At 37.5% G+C, this 17265-nt stretch overlaps 1 protein-coding gene across 1 annotated transcript in view; it reads right to left on the bottom strand.

The window, feature by feature from the left end:
- DNAH11 (dynein axonemal heavy chain 11) overlaps positions 1-17265 on the bottom strand; it is a 98575-nt gene that overhangs the window by 80527 nt on the left and 783 nt on the right. The window contains 10 exon segments of the mRNA XM_069004751.1: positions 6487-6555; positions 6557-6669; positions 6768-6841; positions 6843-6874; positions 8989-9127; positions 9928-10034; positions 10740-10841; positions 10843-10884; positions 11002-11158; positions 11957-12106. Coding sequence (XP_068860852.1) covers positions 6487-6555; positions 6557-6669; positions 6768-6841; positions 6843-6874; positions 8989-9127; positions 9928-10034; positions 10740-10841; positions 10843-10884; positions 11002-11158; positions 11957-12106 — 985 coding nt within the window.

Genomic DNA, 17265 nt, shown 5'->3' with positions numbered 1-17265 from the left:
CTTTGCCAAGGCCCAGACAAGAGCAGTATTCAATGGTTTTGATAAAACTGTAATAACTGTGGAATATTTTTTATCATTGCTGTTGTGGGAAGATAAGTTCCTCACATCCATATGGAACTCTGGAGCACTGCTGATGTGTGTGGTAGCTGAATGAATTGTTGCTCAGGAGGTAGTCTTGTCGAGTCAGAGACAGCACCAAGCCTATTGCCTATAAACACTGGTTTTCCTACTCCAGCATTTCCAACAAACAAGACTGCTTTGCCTTTTATTAAGAGTAAATCAATAAAGTACCAGAGATGTAGAATCTAAAATGCGTGAACAAAGACTGACTAAAATTGAAAAGGAAAAAACCCATCAAACACTTGCACATCACAGTTTACTTTTAAAAGCAAACTGTAATTTCTGTCTCTCTCTCTCTCTGGCTAGGACGAAACTCTAAAAAGTGATGAAACAGGATACACCATTCTTTCATTCTCAAACAATTACTACAAGAAATTGGTTTTTTTTTTTATTGGATTACTTTTTGCACAGTATTTCTACTTGAAAAATTTTACTTAACTTCTTCTAATAGGAAGCTTTTGAAATGTAGTTGTAGCTGAAATGCATTTGTTCCACCTCAGCCTTTACAGAACACCAGTCTCCCTATAACTGTTAGAGAAGCAAAGACTGGTGCAAGATGTAGTTGGTTTAATTTCTCAATTATTTCAATGTAATTTTTGGCCTAGCTTTCACCATACCTAAAACCATTTGGACAAACAGTTGACAATAAATAGCTTTAACTACTGTGAGCACCTAAAAGTTTCCTTGCCTGATAAATCTTTTTTTTCCAAGCTCTGTATTTTCCTATCAAATATTAACCCTCAAAGACAACAAGAGATTTGAAAATGGACCACATCTTTTGATCATCAGCTCCATATCTCTATGTCCATAGACTTCTAATCTCCCCAGGAAAATTCCTTCTCATCTAAGCATTAAAAAGTTGTGCAATACAAGTTAATGCAATCAAAATAACATTAAGTACTTGAGAATGTCCTATGCAGAGCATACTGAAAAGAAGTGCAAAAATAACCAAACCTTCAAACAGAGGCAATTACAGCTCCCAGCTCATGCTTTCTATTCCTCCACTGACAGGTATATATCATACTAACATAACTTCTACAATTTGTCTTCCACAAATATAACTCTAACTTTATCAGTTGTTCAACAGCATAGTGGAAAGGTGATGAAGTGATTTGCTGCCTCTAGAACTCAGATACTTTGTGTGAAGATAACTTACCTGGCAAAAAATTATCTGTGCATAAATGTGGCCACAGGAAAATGTTAAGGCTTCAATTTGTGGTGTACAGTTGCTGTGGACATTATTTTCAATTATTTAAATGGACTTGGAGCCTGAGTTTCTCTTATTATGGAAAAAAGATACCCCACACAAAAGTAGGTAGATGCCTAAAGAAGGCTGAAATCCTGTGTGAAGACTGCACTTGGGCAGGCTTCTGGGAGGACCTGTGAACCTGTGTAGAGAGGAGCCCATGCTGGAGCAGCTTTGCTGACATGACTTTTAACCCCATGGGGGACACACACTGGAGCAGTTTATGGAGAACTGCAGCCCGAGGGAAGGACTCAAGTTGGAGAAGTTCATGGAGGCCTGTCTGCCATGGGAGGGACTGTGATGGAGCAGGGAGGGGAAGAGTATGAGGAGTACTTCCCCTGAGAGGGAAGAAGGAGCACAGACTAGGATGAGCTGACTGCAACCCCATTTCCCATCCCCCTGTGCTAATGGGAGGAAGAGGTAGAGAAAACTGGGAGTGAAGTTGAACTGGGAAGGAGCTAGGAGTGGAAGGAAGTTATCTTTAAGATTGGGGGGTTTTTTCCCACTACCCTACTCTGATTTGACTGGTAATAAATAAAAATAATTTCCCCAAGTTGAGTCTGTTGTGCCCATGAGAGTGTGCTGTGTATTTGATTTCCCTGTCCTTATCTTGACCCAAGAGTCTTTCATAATATTTTTCTCTTCACCGTCCAGCTGAGGAGGAGGAGTAATAATGGCTTGGTTGGCACCTGGCATTCAGTCAGGGTCAACCCTCCACACTACTGCTCTGATTAAGCAGTATATGTAAGAGAGGGAAAAAACCCACTTAAATGGCAAAATTCTCTAAAATGCCTATTTGAGAATATATGTAGGCACCAAATAAATAATACACTCACAGAATAAAAATTAGAAGGAAGGCTTAATATATATAATGGAGTTTGTTGCAATTAATCTTCAAGAAGGATGTTAAAAATGCCAACCGATATCATCAGATACTCATTGGTTTCATCCCAGGTTCTAGGTGTTCAGGAGAAGAATACCAGCTCTGGATATTGTAGCTGGGGCAACAGCTTTTAAACGTGTACCTTAAACAGCAGCCACATTGACAGAGTCACAGGCACACACTAATTGTTTTTAAGGGTCAGAACCTAGAAATCATCAGTAAACTTTTCAGCAAAGGAAAGCCAAGATATACTGTTTAACACGATGAGGGCAATTGCGTTTATTACAGCCCCACAGAATGCAACACAATGCACACACTATTTCTTGAACAATGATAAACAAACTCTGCTTTAACATGCCTAGAGTTTTTTACCAGAAACACAGAGGATGACAAATTCAAAAGGTTTTACTTGACCTTGTATGGGTTTTTAGAGTTTGATTAATTTAAAAGGTGGCTAGCCTGCTTCACCAATGTGAGTTCTCCTGAAAGCAGATAAAAGCAGAGGAGGAAAAATCTCTCTCACGGTCAATGGAAATAATCAGAAAATGATTCAGAGCAGGACCTAAACTTAAATGCTCCAAAATGCTTCTTGAGAAAGCCACTTTCTGTTCCTCAGAAAAAGTTAGATTATGTGTCTCGCTCTGGCAGTCACCTTGCTGAGTAACCAGAGGGGTACTAGGGTTTAAGCTTCTAAGACAGGAAAGCTCAAAACTCCAATCACTTTACAAAGGTTACATTCAGATTTTAGATTTGGATTTCATTTTATTACAGCATTTCAGAGAGCCCACAAAATTGGTTTAGTTGCATAATTAAGAAGGAAAGAAGATGTCTGTATCCTACTGTGCTTAAGCTGACTGATTTAGATTTCCTACACTTGCTTTCCATAGTATAGTTATGCAAGGACTTCAATAATGGAATCTTAAAACTATTTTATCAAGACTTTCCAAATACCAGCTTCAATAATCTTATGATTAATATCTCAAATTACATCAGCACATCTAGGAGGCGCAGTCACCACTACAGTATTTGTAGGCTAATTTAAGGCTTTTTGTTGTGCCAAATAGGCAAGGCATAAAGTGTTAATTAGGTACTAAAATATTATTTAGCAATAGTGAAAACCAGAGGAATGATAAGAATAAAACAAAAAGGGAATGCATACTGCAAAACTGTCTCCAGAAAAATAGAAGAAGAAGAAAATGGGAAAACAGGTAGAGGGGAAGCCACTGTAATTGTAATGGCTCACCTTGTTAACATCCATAACAGTGTTAAGGGACTACATTCTACATAGGATCTATAGGATCTATAGGATTTCTAGGATCTATATCCCTGTTTAAACCAAACCTTTTTGGCCCCTCCTGGGTAATATTGGGTCATCCTCTCAGAGAAGATGACAGGAGACCTGCAAATTATATTTCAATATAATCTTATTACTTAAGTGCTTAACAACAACACTGCATTGCAATTAAAACTTCAGAAGATGACACATCAGTGAAAAAAGAAGCTTTTGTAACATCAAACCCATGTTTTCTTCCTTTGTTTTTTTATTAGGTGGCTATTTAAAATAACAAAAAAAAATCAGTGAACACTCAATACAGCAAAATGACTGCATTTTATGTAATAATGACCTATTCCTGTTTTGATTACAGGATTGTGTCATAAGTCTTAATGATATGGGTGAGATAAGGGAGGCACCATCTGGGAAGAAAATAACTGGCCCTTTAAGGCAGCTGGATCAGCATTGTTCAGGCTAATACTTTCTCTCTACCAGCATCCTGCCCTGCCCTCCAGCCTTTCCAGAACCACAGTGCTCTGCACACACATTTCATTGCATCAAAACTCAGAAAAACACAAGAATTCTATCTCTTACACGTTCTCTGAATTCTGGTATTGTCCATTTTGGATGGAAAATGACATCCTAGCAAGAACACGTCTCTTGCCATCTTTCCACTCTCTGGTTTCCTGGTGTTTAAAACCACACAGTTCATCAGCTGTCAGAACTTCTGCATTAAGTTCATTCCAAATTGGCATTTTTTTTGTGTGCACAAACATGTGATGAAGAACTTTCAGAACCTGAAGAGAAGGAACAGGGTGCATGTCAGTGACACTATTTTCAAAAAGTAGGAATTCTTGACTTTTTCCTGAGCTGGACCTCTAACTGTAAATCCTCACACTCAGCCAATGGTTTACATTGATTTACCCTTGCCTCTGTGCTAGTTTAGTCCCAAATTTCCATTAAGCCTAAGGATAGGAAAGGATACTCCCAGTCTGAAACAGCCGTATTCTGCACTCAATTCTAATAGAAAGTGTTAAATGGAGAAGAAAATCTATGCAGCTGCCAACATTTAGTAGCAGAAATAGGCAAGCATTATGTATTAGAATTATTTGTCTAATGTTTTGGCGATAAATTCCATGATGTCTGTCTAGAAGCCTAATTAAAACATCCTGCTTCTCCTTCCAGAACAAAGTATTACTTAGTCTATCTGTCAGATTGAATGATCATTACTTCATGCCATGATTAACTGTCCTTTGGGACATGCAAACAACACATAAAAAGTAGAATTTTCTTGCAACATTTGAGCTTTCCATTGCACATCATGTGGCTGACCGAGTGGCCTCAGCAGCGTGTTATTACCCTGCAGCTTCAGGCAAAGGCAACATGAAGAATGTTTTATGCAAGGACCATGGCAGTTTCTTTACCATGTGAGATGGAAAGCATGTTACACAGGCAGGCAGGTACCCTACCCTTTCCATTCCCTGCAATTCCAGCAACAAACACAGAGTGACACACTGGTTGCTCCTCCTGCTGAGAATCCTACCACGCCGAAGGGACACACAGTGAGCATCTTTCCTCTCCTGTTGTAGTTTTTATCACAGAGACACAATTATTCACAAGAAAGTTCTCCTCCCTTTACCTTCTTATTCCCTTTAATAGGAAAAATAAGCTTGCACCTTCTTGGCAGAATTGCCTCAAAGAAGCTGGTGTTGCATCAAGCAACACTGTCTCTCAGAAAATGATAAGAGAATTAGCGCAGAGGAATGAAAGCAGTTACCTCAGCAAGTGAGAACAAATCCTATTCTTCCAGACAGCCACACAGTCCAGCAGGACTGTGAAAACCCAAGGATACAGAACAGTTATCACAATTCTGCCATTGCTTTAGCAGAGTGAATTCTGCAATCAGTTGTACAGCTGTAATTCAGAAAAATATAAACTCAGTCTCCTAAAGTAATACATTGCTTCCAAAGAAATAGTTGTGAGTCCCAGAATGGAGATATCTTGGCTGCTTGTGGATTTCTGTTTTAGTGAAGAGTATTCACTCTGATTTTCCAAAGTCTAACAGGAACAAGTTCACGATCCTCAGTGCTTTTCTTCTGATTTACCCAGTTAGCAGGAAACAAAATGCTCTACAGAAGGCTGATTGTAAAGTTCATAATACCCAAGGCATACCTTATTGTCTTTCACCCTTCTGTCAGGATAATGGAGCAAGATAGATGAGCACAAATCCTTTGTAAATCTTCTGATCAGTCACATTCAGCCAGCTTGGTTATTTCCAACATACCCTAAAAAGGTAAGGAGTGTGCTGTCACATAGAGCAGATGAGGATTTCCTTGAAGAAAGGTGGGAATATGTGCACCTTTTATTTGGTCTGTATAATAACTGGTGTTTCTGTGTTTCACTTTATTACCCTGTCTGTAATTAAACTAAATTAGTGCTTAAATTTACCTTATGGGCAACTAATTCTTGTGAGTGTACATGCATGCATATCTGTCCATGCATGTTTTTAATGTATATAGCACAACATGCATTATATTATACATAAAAGCCAGAGCACACAAAAGTCACATACAGCCATGCACATTCCAAATCCACACCTTCTTATTTATATGTTTTTTTTTCCCTTACTCTTCTTACCTCACTATAAATATCTGACCAACAATGAATTTGCTACTAAGTACAAATTCTTGTTACTGTATACAAACAGACACATTCATCCCTCTAGACTGTCACTGCACACAGCTTTCCTAACAGGATACACATTTCCTTATGGGTATATTTATCATACTGAGGAGCATCACTGCCATGATGAAATGCCTTTGAAATACTGAGTCATTGAGAGACACTTTATCAATACTGTAACATACTCAAAAATAATCTTCATGTCTAATACAACCAACCCACTAGCAATTATTTTGATCAAAAATCTTAAGGGGCGTAATTAAAGACAATGAATTCCTTTACTTTGAGAATAAAGTTCTCTTTTGACTGCAAGTACAGCTCCAGGGTAGATTGTTTAACCATCTGCTCAAAACTGTAAGTTCCTCATCCTCGGAACATCCAGAGCTGGAAACAGGTCACTGATCAGGCCTGTGAAAATTGGGATATCATCTGTCACTATTTTATGCAAATTGAAATCTCTTAAGACTCACAAAAGCACATGGAAAAGGAGGGTAAACAATATATCACAAGAGCATTAATTCCTTTTTTTTTAAGGATTCTGTTTTTACTCAAAGGCAAAACACCAGAAACAGATTTTACGCAGTCCTCAGGTCTGTTCTTGTCTCCTCTTTTCAGGGACCCAGCAATTATGAAAACACTTGATAGCATGAAGTGCCCAGTCATAAAAGCCCTACAAAAACATTTTAAATAGTCATGTGAGCACATGAAATAAAACTAAGTGGTAATGCTTATGAAGAAAACAATCATTTTACAAACAGAGTAAAACAAGACATTTTTATTCACCTGTAGTCTTTCAGTGGCTTTCAGTCAGTGGTAGAGTTGACAAAAAAAATAAAAGGGTGAAATGTATATATCTGTTTATCTATTTAATCTTCTACATTCCAGCATTTGGTTCCCTATTCTTAACTGGCTACCAGCTGGGTAAAGTTTGAAAGCATATTCTGCTGCCACACCTAGGAATTCAATATAAATACAGCCTATTAGTATTATCAATTCCACCCCTCACCCCCGCAAAAAAACCAACCAACAACCCAAAACAACAACAAAACTGGAAGCAAATTCACAGCTTACAAATACACCATTTTAAGTTGACAGATGCCATGCCTCTATCCTCTTCCATGATAGCAGTAACTCTGTAAGTGGGAATCAAATGCATTAAATACATCACAAAGAATAATACTTTAAAAAAGTAATGTTCAAATTCAGGGCGGTTCATGATAAGTAAGAAAAAAAATTCTGAGGTAATAAAGATGCCAATTATCTGCACTGAAAAGGAGTCTCCACATTTTAGAAATGGTACATCTAGGCAAAGAAGTTAAACAGAGCTGATAATGAAACCAGGAAACTTAGGTATATCCTATGCTTAATAAGATTTTGGTTAGATTTAGGGAAGTGGGTTTTTTTTTTTTTCAGAAAATTTTTGTTGTTGTTTTTCTATCTGAAAAGGTGTTAAAGAGCAGGATATGCATCTTAAAAGCAGCCTGATTTGTGGATTGTCCAGTGTAAAAGGACTTTATTTGCCATGGCATGACAGGACCAGAAGTCCCTTCCTTCACAACGTATGTACTTGAAAGCCCTGATAACCCTGTTCTGCAGCAGTTTCCATAGGCTAGGATCCTAGTGCCCCGAAGGTATATTTAAATTTCTAAAAGTCCCAACACAGGAGAAATACTCTCAGAACTCTCTGAGCTGCTGTATATTTTATGCAGAAGCCCAGAATTTTTTCCCAAAGGTATTTGATTTCTCCCATTGCCGTTAAAAGTAAACCAAATGAGAGTTAAAAAGTAAACAAAGAAGAACACTCTAGATTTTGCTTCAAACACTAATGTTAATATTACTATTGTTACTATGATTAATACTGAAGTGGCAAACAATGGTATAAATTACTTTTCTCAGTTCAGAATGTGCCTCTGGGATAAAGTAATCATTAGATTCAAGGAATCCTTGTTCTAGTGAAGCAAACAATATTAATTATCTTTAGATACGCGTGGTTTAATTTCATTATCTCTAGAAAATTGCAAGAATGTGTCAGGAAATCTTGAGGATGTTTAGGGATAACTTCAAAATTATGCAGGCATGAAAATAAAGGGTTTTTTTATTTCATAATGGCCCTGCCTGCTATTTGAGTTTACAGCTTAAGGTTCAAGGGTTCTCCAAGTTCTTATTCCACTGATAAAAATGAATATTAAAATGTCTTGTGAAAAATTCTACAGTTGGAAATTATTCAAACAGCATATATATAGGGAAGAAGTCATGCAACTTCTAGGTTTTACATTTTTAAGATAATATTTCTGAATACAGATTCTTTCTAATGTAATAATTAAATTATTTAGAAATGCTTTTTCTCACCCTTTTTTTTTCCAAACAGTTTTCCACTGTACTTACTGGGGAAACTTTAAAGAAATGTTCGTTCAGTTACAATATGCTATCTATTTTTCAAAATAATTTCTATCCTGTTATTCTATTCTCCAAGAGATAGTTATTTACATGGGAGTTACACAGCAGCACAATGTAGTCAGTCATCCCAGGTATGAAGTGGTGATATACAATTATTTAATGCAAAACTAACACATTACAAACATCCCAAGGTAAGAAGAAAGGACACTTTTTTCCAAATTCATGTCTGACAGCTTATTAAGGATGGACATGTGATTTAATGTGTCTTTAAAATACAAGATAAGACAATATACATAAATGCCTCCTATTATACAATATTCAGCTGCACTGGCATGGAGCGTGTGTTGATGGATATGTATTAAATCCAGAAGCCCAAAGAACCCTCACCAGTTCAGGGAGCAGCTCCCTGCAGAGAGGTTACAAGGTGATGAACTTCCTGGCTAACAGACATGCATCAATTAACCCTTCAGCAGCCAACATAATTTCAGAGACCAGTTCAGTATCAGGGACGACCACAGCACAGGTTCTAGGGAAGAAAACAAACCCCATAATCCAAATACACAGATTAGTATTTAAGCATGGTAAGAATAAGTCAGTTAAATCAAATGTCTGATGTGTGCAAACATTTTTAAAAACAGAGCTCAAGAGAGTCACAATTAAGAGTGTCAATCAAAGCTGACAAGGACCCTAGTTCAAAGCAAAATGAGCTAATTAGGCACTGGTGATTGTTAGTATTCCATAACACTACTGCACGAAAGAGGCATCTGAGAAACACAGACAGGTACTGCCCGAACTCAGAGAAGGTACAGGCTGCAGTGGTGTCACTTGCCCCGAGCCCTGGAGGCACAGCCAGCAGCTGTACAGGGTCTGGAAGTCAAGTGCAACACAACCACGGCTGAAACTGACATCCTTTTTTAAAGCAGTTAGATTATTTTTGGAGAGCTTTAGTGCTTTTAGATGAAGGCTTGGTTGCCTTTAGAGGTTTTACTGTTTCTTTGCTAAATGTAACTGCTCAAATTTTTAGAACAAAATTTTAATGACACAAAGTAGAAAAATCTCATTCAATCTCATTTTTAAAGCAACATGAAGTAATAATGCTATTGCTGAACAATGCCCTCATTTAAAATCATTACTTAAGTTACATACTAGCAAAGAAGAGATCTTGAATTCTGTATTCAGGCCAGCTACAAAGCAGCAAGCTTGCTCCTCAGAGCTCTTTCTTACTACTGAAAACCACAAATATTTCTTTTGTTCCCCATTCAGAAATACACTGCTGAAATAAATGACCAGTTTTAATTTTGTCGTATTTAAGTATGAATGGGGAACCTGAGGTTCTCATGTAGTTCTGTCTGACCTGCACATCCAGGGATCATCGTAATAAATATTCCAACTCTGGACTTCGGTGTAATGTTTTCACCAAGAAATACAAACCTGTTAAAAGGAAAATAACAAAAATAAGAGTTAAAAGAAAGATGACAAAAAAGGAAAACTTACTTGGCCTTAACAAACAGAGGTATTTCACTGGTAGGCATCAGCTTTTAGTAATCTGTCTGGCATTGAATTCAGAAGAAAAAGACTGGACTGTTAAAGCCACAAAGAGTGCATGTGGCTGGAGCATATTTATGTCTACAGCAGGAATCATCTTTTGAAATATAGAATAAAGGAGACTAGTAGGGATGCAGAGGGTTTAAAAAGGCCAGGAGACAATACTGAGTAAAAAAAGCCCCCAAAAACAGAGAAAGAACATAGGACAGTGGAAAAACAAGGCACGTCTCAAAAGCATTGGAAAGTCCTGGAAACCACTGAGATTTCTTGCAAAGTTGAATCCCTCCACACTCTTCACCCATAGGATGCCATGATCTCACATGGTGGGACTTGAACTGATTTCAATAGCAAAATAGTAATCTGGTAGGACCAGGATTTTACTCACATTTATTGCTACATTTTGAAGAGAGGGTTATTTTTGGGTAGTACACGACACAGGTGATTTTGTGTTACCATCTACTGCCTCATTTAGAAATAGTTCCAGAGGAACTTAGGAGGAAGATATTACTGGTTCAGTATTTATAGCCTGCAAAGGACAAAAAAGCACTCTTAAGTGCTTATTTATAATATAATAATTTATAATAAGCTACTCTCTTCTTCTTGTTCCTAATTTTATTGTGGATAGTCTTTAATTGTACTGACACCACTGACTAGACTCCTACCAAGAGATGATTGAATTCATCAAAGCACCCCCAAAGCTCCTGTCTGGGCCAAAAATTTATAGATATTCCCTACAGGCTAAAATTAAAAGTGAAAGATTTAACATTGTTTTCTTGAAAGCAACAGTTTCCAATGCAATTCACATGAAAAAGAAGCTAAACAACAATCTCCATACTGCTGAACAGACTATCTCACCTCATCATCCATGTGATCTGAAGAGCTGAAAATTTACACCAGCATGCCAAGGGCACAGCCTAAATCTTCCATGATCTCTGTCTTATCTATGCCAGCTGGTCCTGCAGGAGCACCACTCACTGCTAGGTGGAGAGCCTGGGTTAGAGTAACATAACACCTTAACATAAGAAAAGGGATTGTTTGCATTGCAATGAACTTCTACAACATCAGGGCCTTTTTTATAACTCTTATGCTTCATGGATGATTTATTCCAGGTCCACTTTCTCATTATATTTTAATGTCCTAAACCACAAATGTATCTCTTCCTTGTTCATGTAAAATCACGGTGTGGTACTACTTGGAAAGTGCTTATTTTAGAAAAGAAAACTAACCACATCAACATTTTTTTAGCAAGGAGGAATATCCTATGAGTGATCACACAGGGCAGGAAACATGAGGCTGTAGTTGCTGCTTTGCCTATTTCAAAGACTTGAGCCACAGAATTTGCCCCCCACAACTGAGGGTTGTAAGCATTAAGCCAGCCAGGATGCCTGGCTGTATCTTTTAGGAGCCCTTATTTTAACCAGAAATTCTACATTGAAGCCCAAACCTTTCCAGAAAAGAAAAGTTCCACTGTATGTGGTGTGAAAAAAATACTTTAACAAATGAACAAAAATCTTTGCTGAAAACTCCTGATTAACCTTAGAGATCTGCTCATATCCCCCCTTCAGACTAGGCAATGAATATATAGATTAATTTATGCAAAAAAATATTTCAGTTATTATAAATGTAATGCCCATTAAAATCATACAATTTCTTGAGTATGCATATCGACATGCACATACATGTTCAAATATATTGATAACCTTATAATATACACATGAGGTAGGAAAGAACTCCAAACTTCTAAGAAACATTTAACTTTTTATTCACTGAAACAGATAAAGCAGGCACTGTTATTTGTAGCAGTCATTACTCAGCAGTCAGTCGAAGGTTAACCTGCCAAGGGGTATTTTCCAAGTACTCATAAAAGCACTGAAAGTGAGCATCACAAATGTTGGCAAAACAGCATATCCCAGCTGTGGCATAGCTGTGACAGTCAAGCAAAAGCTCTGCAAATGGAGACCTAAGAGCCATCAAAGAGTCATGATGCCAGGTAGGAGCTATTCAGGAGGTAGAAATGCCACCCATTACAAAGCTGCAGCTGTCATCAGCAGGTCTCACACCTCATTCCTAGTCACTTATGACTAATAACTACTACAGCCTATTATAAAGGATTAGATGCACCTCAAGGCATTAGTGCTTTTATACAGAAGCAAGTGTAATAGAAGACAATTTTAATAGAGCTATTACAGCAGAACACATCTATCAAGCCAAGACCTCTCCATACAAACAATGCAGTCTTTGCACGGGAACTGACATTACTTTGACCACAATGAGTTTCATTTTACTCCTCAAGCCTTTTTCCTTCTTATCTTAACATTACCTTAAAACCCCATTTTATTTCTGAGGCTCAGGAGGTCAGAGGGAAAATAAGAATTCTTTCCTATTTCAATCCCAATCCAGTGAAACATTTTGTTCTTTCAAACCAACAGCATGTGCCACCAGATTAGTTTTACCTGAACAAAAGTTACACACAGAGTGAGCACTTTGGTTTAAATAAACATTCAAAATTTCTGTTGTATGCACTTATAAAAAGTCACCACAGGAAGAGGAGTGACTTGCTTTGGAGAGGCACATGCCTCTGAAAGGACAACAAAACACACTGTGAATTACTGAAGGCAGAACAAACTGTGAATGCAAAATATAGCTGATTCAAACATGCACCTTCTGGGCTTGAAAGCTTGCTGATACATCTCTGGCATGAACATCTTTGGCACAAATGGTCATGATTTTTTTCTTGCTCACCTGAGGAAAGTTCTCCAAGCAGCTCGGTAATAAAGAACATTTAGCACAGTGACCTGAAAAGATTTAGGTAACCCACTAAAACCAGACGGCTTCCAGTACCATCTACCATTATTACAACTCAAAATTAGTTCTGCCTACATCATGAACTAAATCACCATAAAAACTGGCTTGTACATATAAATTTTCTGATATTAGACATGAGATGCCAGAAGAAATCCCGGTTTAAACAGAAATTTTAACCATCTCCAAAACAACAACAATCCAGGTGAGCACAAATGCTGCAGATGGTCAGCTAGGCAGGGTATGAGGAATGGATGGATAAGAAGATGCACATGAAATGGAAGTGAAAATTCTGTGGTGGTCATCTCCATAGAGATATGTACCAGACTTTGCAAAAATTGTACTAATTGTACGAGAACATTTATTGGCAAACTAAAAATAGCCCTTAGGAAAGATCAGAGACATTTTAAAAATAGACAAAGCAATAAGGGGATGATTACAAAATATGATATAGATGACTATAGAGAGTTATGTAATATGAAGTGACTATGGAAATATTCAGGTTTCATATTAATGAGGGAAAACCCCAATCTCAGCTACTGCATGTAATTCCAAGGAGGAAAATATAAAAATATATGAAAATATCAATAAAAAAATGTAATGCCCTTTCTATTAAAGGGAAGTTTAGACACTTCTGTCAGATATTCATGACCCCTTTAAAGACTCTTTCCTATTTTGTCTTTCCCTTCAGCAGATATTCTATGTTGGAAAAGAAAATCAAAACCACTGAAAGTTTTCACAAAGAGAAGGAGTGCTCACAGCACAACAAAAACATTCAGGAGAAGTTTGAGGTAAAAAAGGGCAAAGCAAAAATCAAGGTATCCTTCTGAAATGGGACTAAAACTAAATATAGACATAAACTGCTTGGTTTGACATAAACAAGCCCAATAGCTTTGGCTTCCTGACACAAATATATGGGTGTAGTGTTTGTATACACATTGAATGTGTACTCTGTTCTTAGCACACCATTGTGGCAGTATCTTTGCTTTTAGCTTTTGTCTCAGTTCAGAATAATCCCACAAAACTCCAGTAATCAAAATGTGATAAAAATGCCTGTGAGGTAGCAAAAATAGAAGAAAAAGCCATGTTTCTTTTTTCAGTGGGTGCTAATAGCAGTTTATTTACTACAGCATTAAAATGATTTAATATGCTAATCACAACTTTTTATGGGACCATTTTCACACTCTATTTTCTCTGAATTAAACAAAAAGGAAGTATCCACAGCTGCTTCTTGTGGCAATCCTTCAGGGCTGATGTCAAGCCCTCATTCAGCCTACCAGAGGCCAGTTCTACATCTAAAACCCACCAGGTTTGTGAAGCGGTAAGTTCAGCCTGGACTACATAGTCAAAACCTCACTGTTCTCCCTTCCTCTCTTCATAGGCCAGTATGGCCTCCATGGAGCACAGATGTCCTGGACTACAGACAGTTTCCTCAAGGTGTACCAACCAAGACTTCACCTTTTGATGCAAAAAACCCCAAGCACACATGAATTCATGCACATAACATAAAAGGTACATTTTATACTAAAAACCAAAGGAAGTTCATCTCATTAATCTTCAGAAAGGATTTTCTTTATGTCAGCATTTTTCCAAACTTAAAATGAGAGTGGATTTTTCCCTCCATTTTCTCTCTCACTGTACCTTCAGTAGGATTCAGATGAGATACCAGATATTGTTTTGTTTTACATAGCCACTTGACTTGAACACAGACAATCTCTTAGAGCTCCAAATATGAAAGTCTGGAGTTTTTGTGTTTGCAGCCCCAGAGTAAGCACAGACAATACAGGCTTTTCTGTCTCTATGCACTCAAACGTAGCTGTATCTTGGAGAAACCATCTCCAAGAGGCAGGCTGCATATATTTGTCCATTCAGTCTAGGGCCTCCCTGCTGCGACAATCAATCATTAGAACCACAAGCAACATTGATTTTACGCAATGTGAATGCTTATGCATTCAGCACTGTTCTGAGAACAATAAGTTATTGTCTCAGAAGTTGCTGATCTGTTCTCTCTGACCTACCACTACCCAGTTAGTACACATACTGGCTGGCCACTCGGAAAATATGAGGCTCAGAACCAGCTGAAACCCTGTTTAGCTGACAGGGGATGCGTCTGCTGGAGGTTTGGAGAGGTGTGTGCTAAAGGATAAGACAGGACTATTATATTACTAATATAATACTTATAATTTATAAGACTATAATAGAAGATTAAGTAAAAGGAGCAGAAGAAGAGAGGAAGTATGAGCAATGTAACATTCAACCACAGTCTTGGTCAGTTGTGTGACTTTTAGTATTTGTTTTTTTCGTTTTCATTATTTCTAAAAAGTAAACTTTCTACACTTCTTTTAGAAAACACTTTATGTACAAGAGGAAGATAGACTTTATTGAATTATTAGTAAATTACACAGTATTGGGTAACAAAATGTTCTGGGTTTATTATTTTTTATTATTTTTTCTAAATTTATATGATTAAAAGTAGCATTTCATGCAATTGAAAGTGTCTATCTAATCTACGTCCCAAAGAGGGCAAAATCATGAAGGACATTTCACACAACTCGACATACCTGACCATTAGATCTAGATTTGTCATGGAACAGAACATACTCCTTTTCTCTGCTGTACATCCCAAGGGCAACATTTCCTCTGTATTCTCTTGAAATTTAAGATCAGCAACATTGTCAAAAAGTTTGGTAAGATGATGGGCTATTTGCATCCAAAACCACCAGATGTATAAAGGAAACCATTTGCATTAGATTTGTGTCAATCACACTAATGCATGCTTCTCTTAAAGTGGATGACTCTCTGACTGTTGCATGATTACTACACATGAGGTTTTAATGGGAAAAGCTGGGCCAAAATGATAAATCAGTGAATGGAGTTAGTTACACTCCTGTCAGTTGTCAGAAGAGGCTGAAGGACAAAAAAACTGGGAAGTCCTGAAATTGTTATTATTTATGGATAATGCCATAATTAATGTTATTATTTATGGTTAATGTTTATGTTATTATTTATGGCTAATGCTTATTTTACAAATTGCCTATTAAGATCTAAATGCCATTTGTAGCTACACATCTCTCCAAAGACCACGGAATTTGAAGATCACTGTCTGCACACCAGCATGCTCTATGCCTGACACCTAGAACAGAAGACTTGTTTGCTTGCCTTATATGTGGATGAAAAAATCCCTGAGATTTAGTTATGTGAAGAATCTATGAGAACCTACCATCATGTTTGAAAAGGCTCCATGTTCAAGCCTTCATCATCTCAGAAAGCATCCGTTCTTCTGTTACAACTCACAGCCCTTTGAAAAAAAGGTTTTGCCTGAGGCACACTAAAAACTGTAGCACTCAGAGAATTGATGGCTGTGGCTGGATAGTAACTGAGGCCAGGAGTATCATCTGGCATGTAGATAACATAGTATGAAGCTTCTGTAATACATCAAAGTGCCTGTGCTTTTATACGGATTGGTGTCACAAAACCTAGCAGATTATTGTTCAAGGCAGGAACACAGAAGGACAGCTACAAAAACATTCCTTGTGCAAGGATCAGCAGCGCAGACAGCAACAGCCTACCAGACACCATAGATCTTCCAGTCTTACTTATCATCACTATGCATTGCTTGCCTGAAATTTGATCAATCTGTGCTAGAAGAAGAATAGATTCGATGATCTCACTGACCTTCTCCATTTCTAATTCCTGCAAACCCACAACCCAAAACTCCAAATAAATGCAACTTCCATGTGGCTAAGTTTCCAGCAAAACACACTGGGATTTGTAACATGCCTTTCATCTCTTCTTGCTGAACGCCTTGTACTTAACTGAGGGAAAAAAATGTTTACTATCTTCCTTAGGCAAAATGTTCCTACTTTCAAAGTAAATTAATGCTCAGAAGCAAAGGTGCTGTTCAATGATGTTATCAGCTCACAAGGTTAGCTGGAAAACTTTCCTTTCTGTAGAGAAAATGAAGTACATTAATACACAAAGAGGCTCAGCTGTTTTGGCTGTATTCCTCTTTAAAGGATGTCTAGCAAATCTGCTGAAAAACCAAAATAGAAGAGAGGAAAAAGTATGTTCTTGCTTTCTAAGTATACAGCCAAAGCTTTTTCACAAAGAGTGCGTCTGAAAAAGAGGCAGAGATTTTAATGACACATGCCTTTAATCACCTTAAAGCCAAGAATTCCCTCCCATATAAGGTAAAAATCAAACCAAACATTAAAACATAACAATACAATCCACTTTTGATTTAAAATAATAATGATGAACACAGTTGTAAGGAACAGAGAGGGTGGCAAATCTTTCATGTTTCCTTTCCAGAAAATG

This window comes from Aphelocoma coerulescens, chromosome 2 (assembly GCF_041296385.1).
Source record: "Aphelocoma coerulescens isolate FSJ_1873_10779 chromosome 2, UR_Acoe_1.0, whole genome shotgun sequence".
Taxonomy (NCBI): domain Eukaryota; kingdom Metazoa; phylum Chordata; class Aves; order Passeriformes; family Corvidae; genus Aphelocoma; species Aphelocoma coerulescens.
This window is presented reverse-complemented; position numbering and strand designations above follow the sequence as displayed.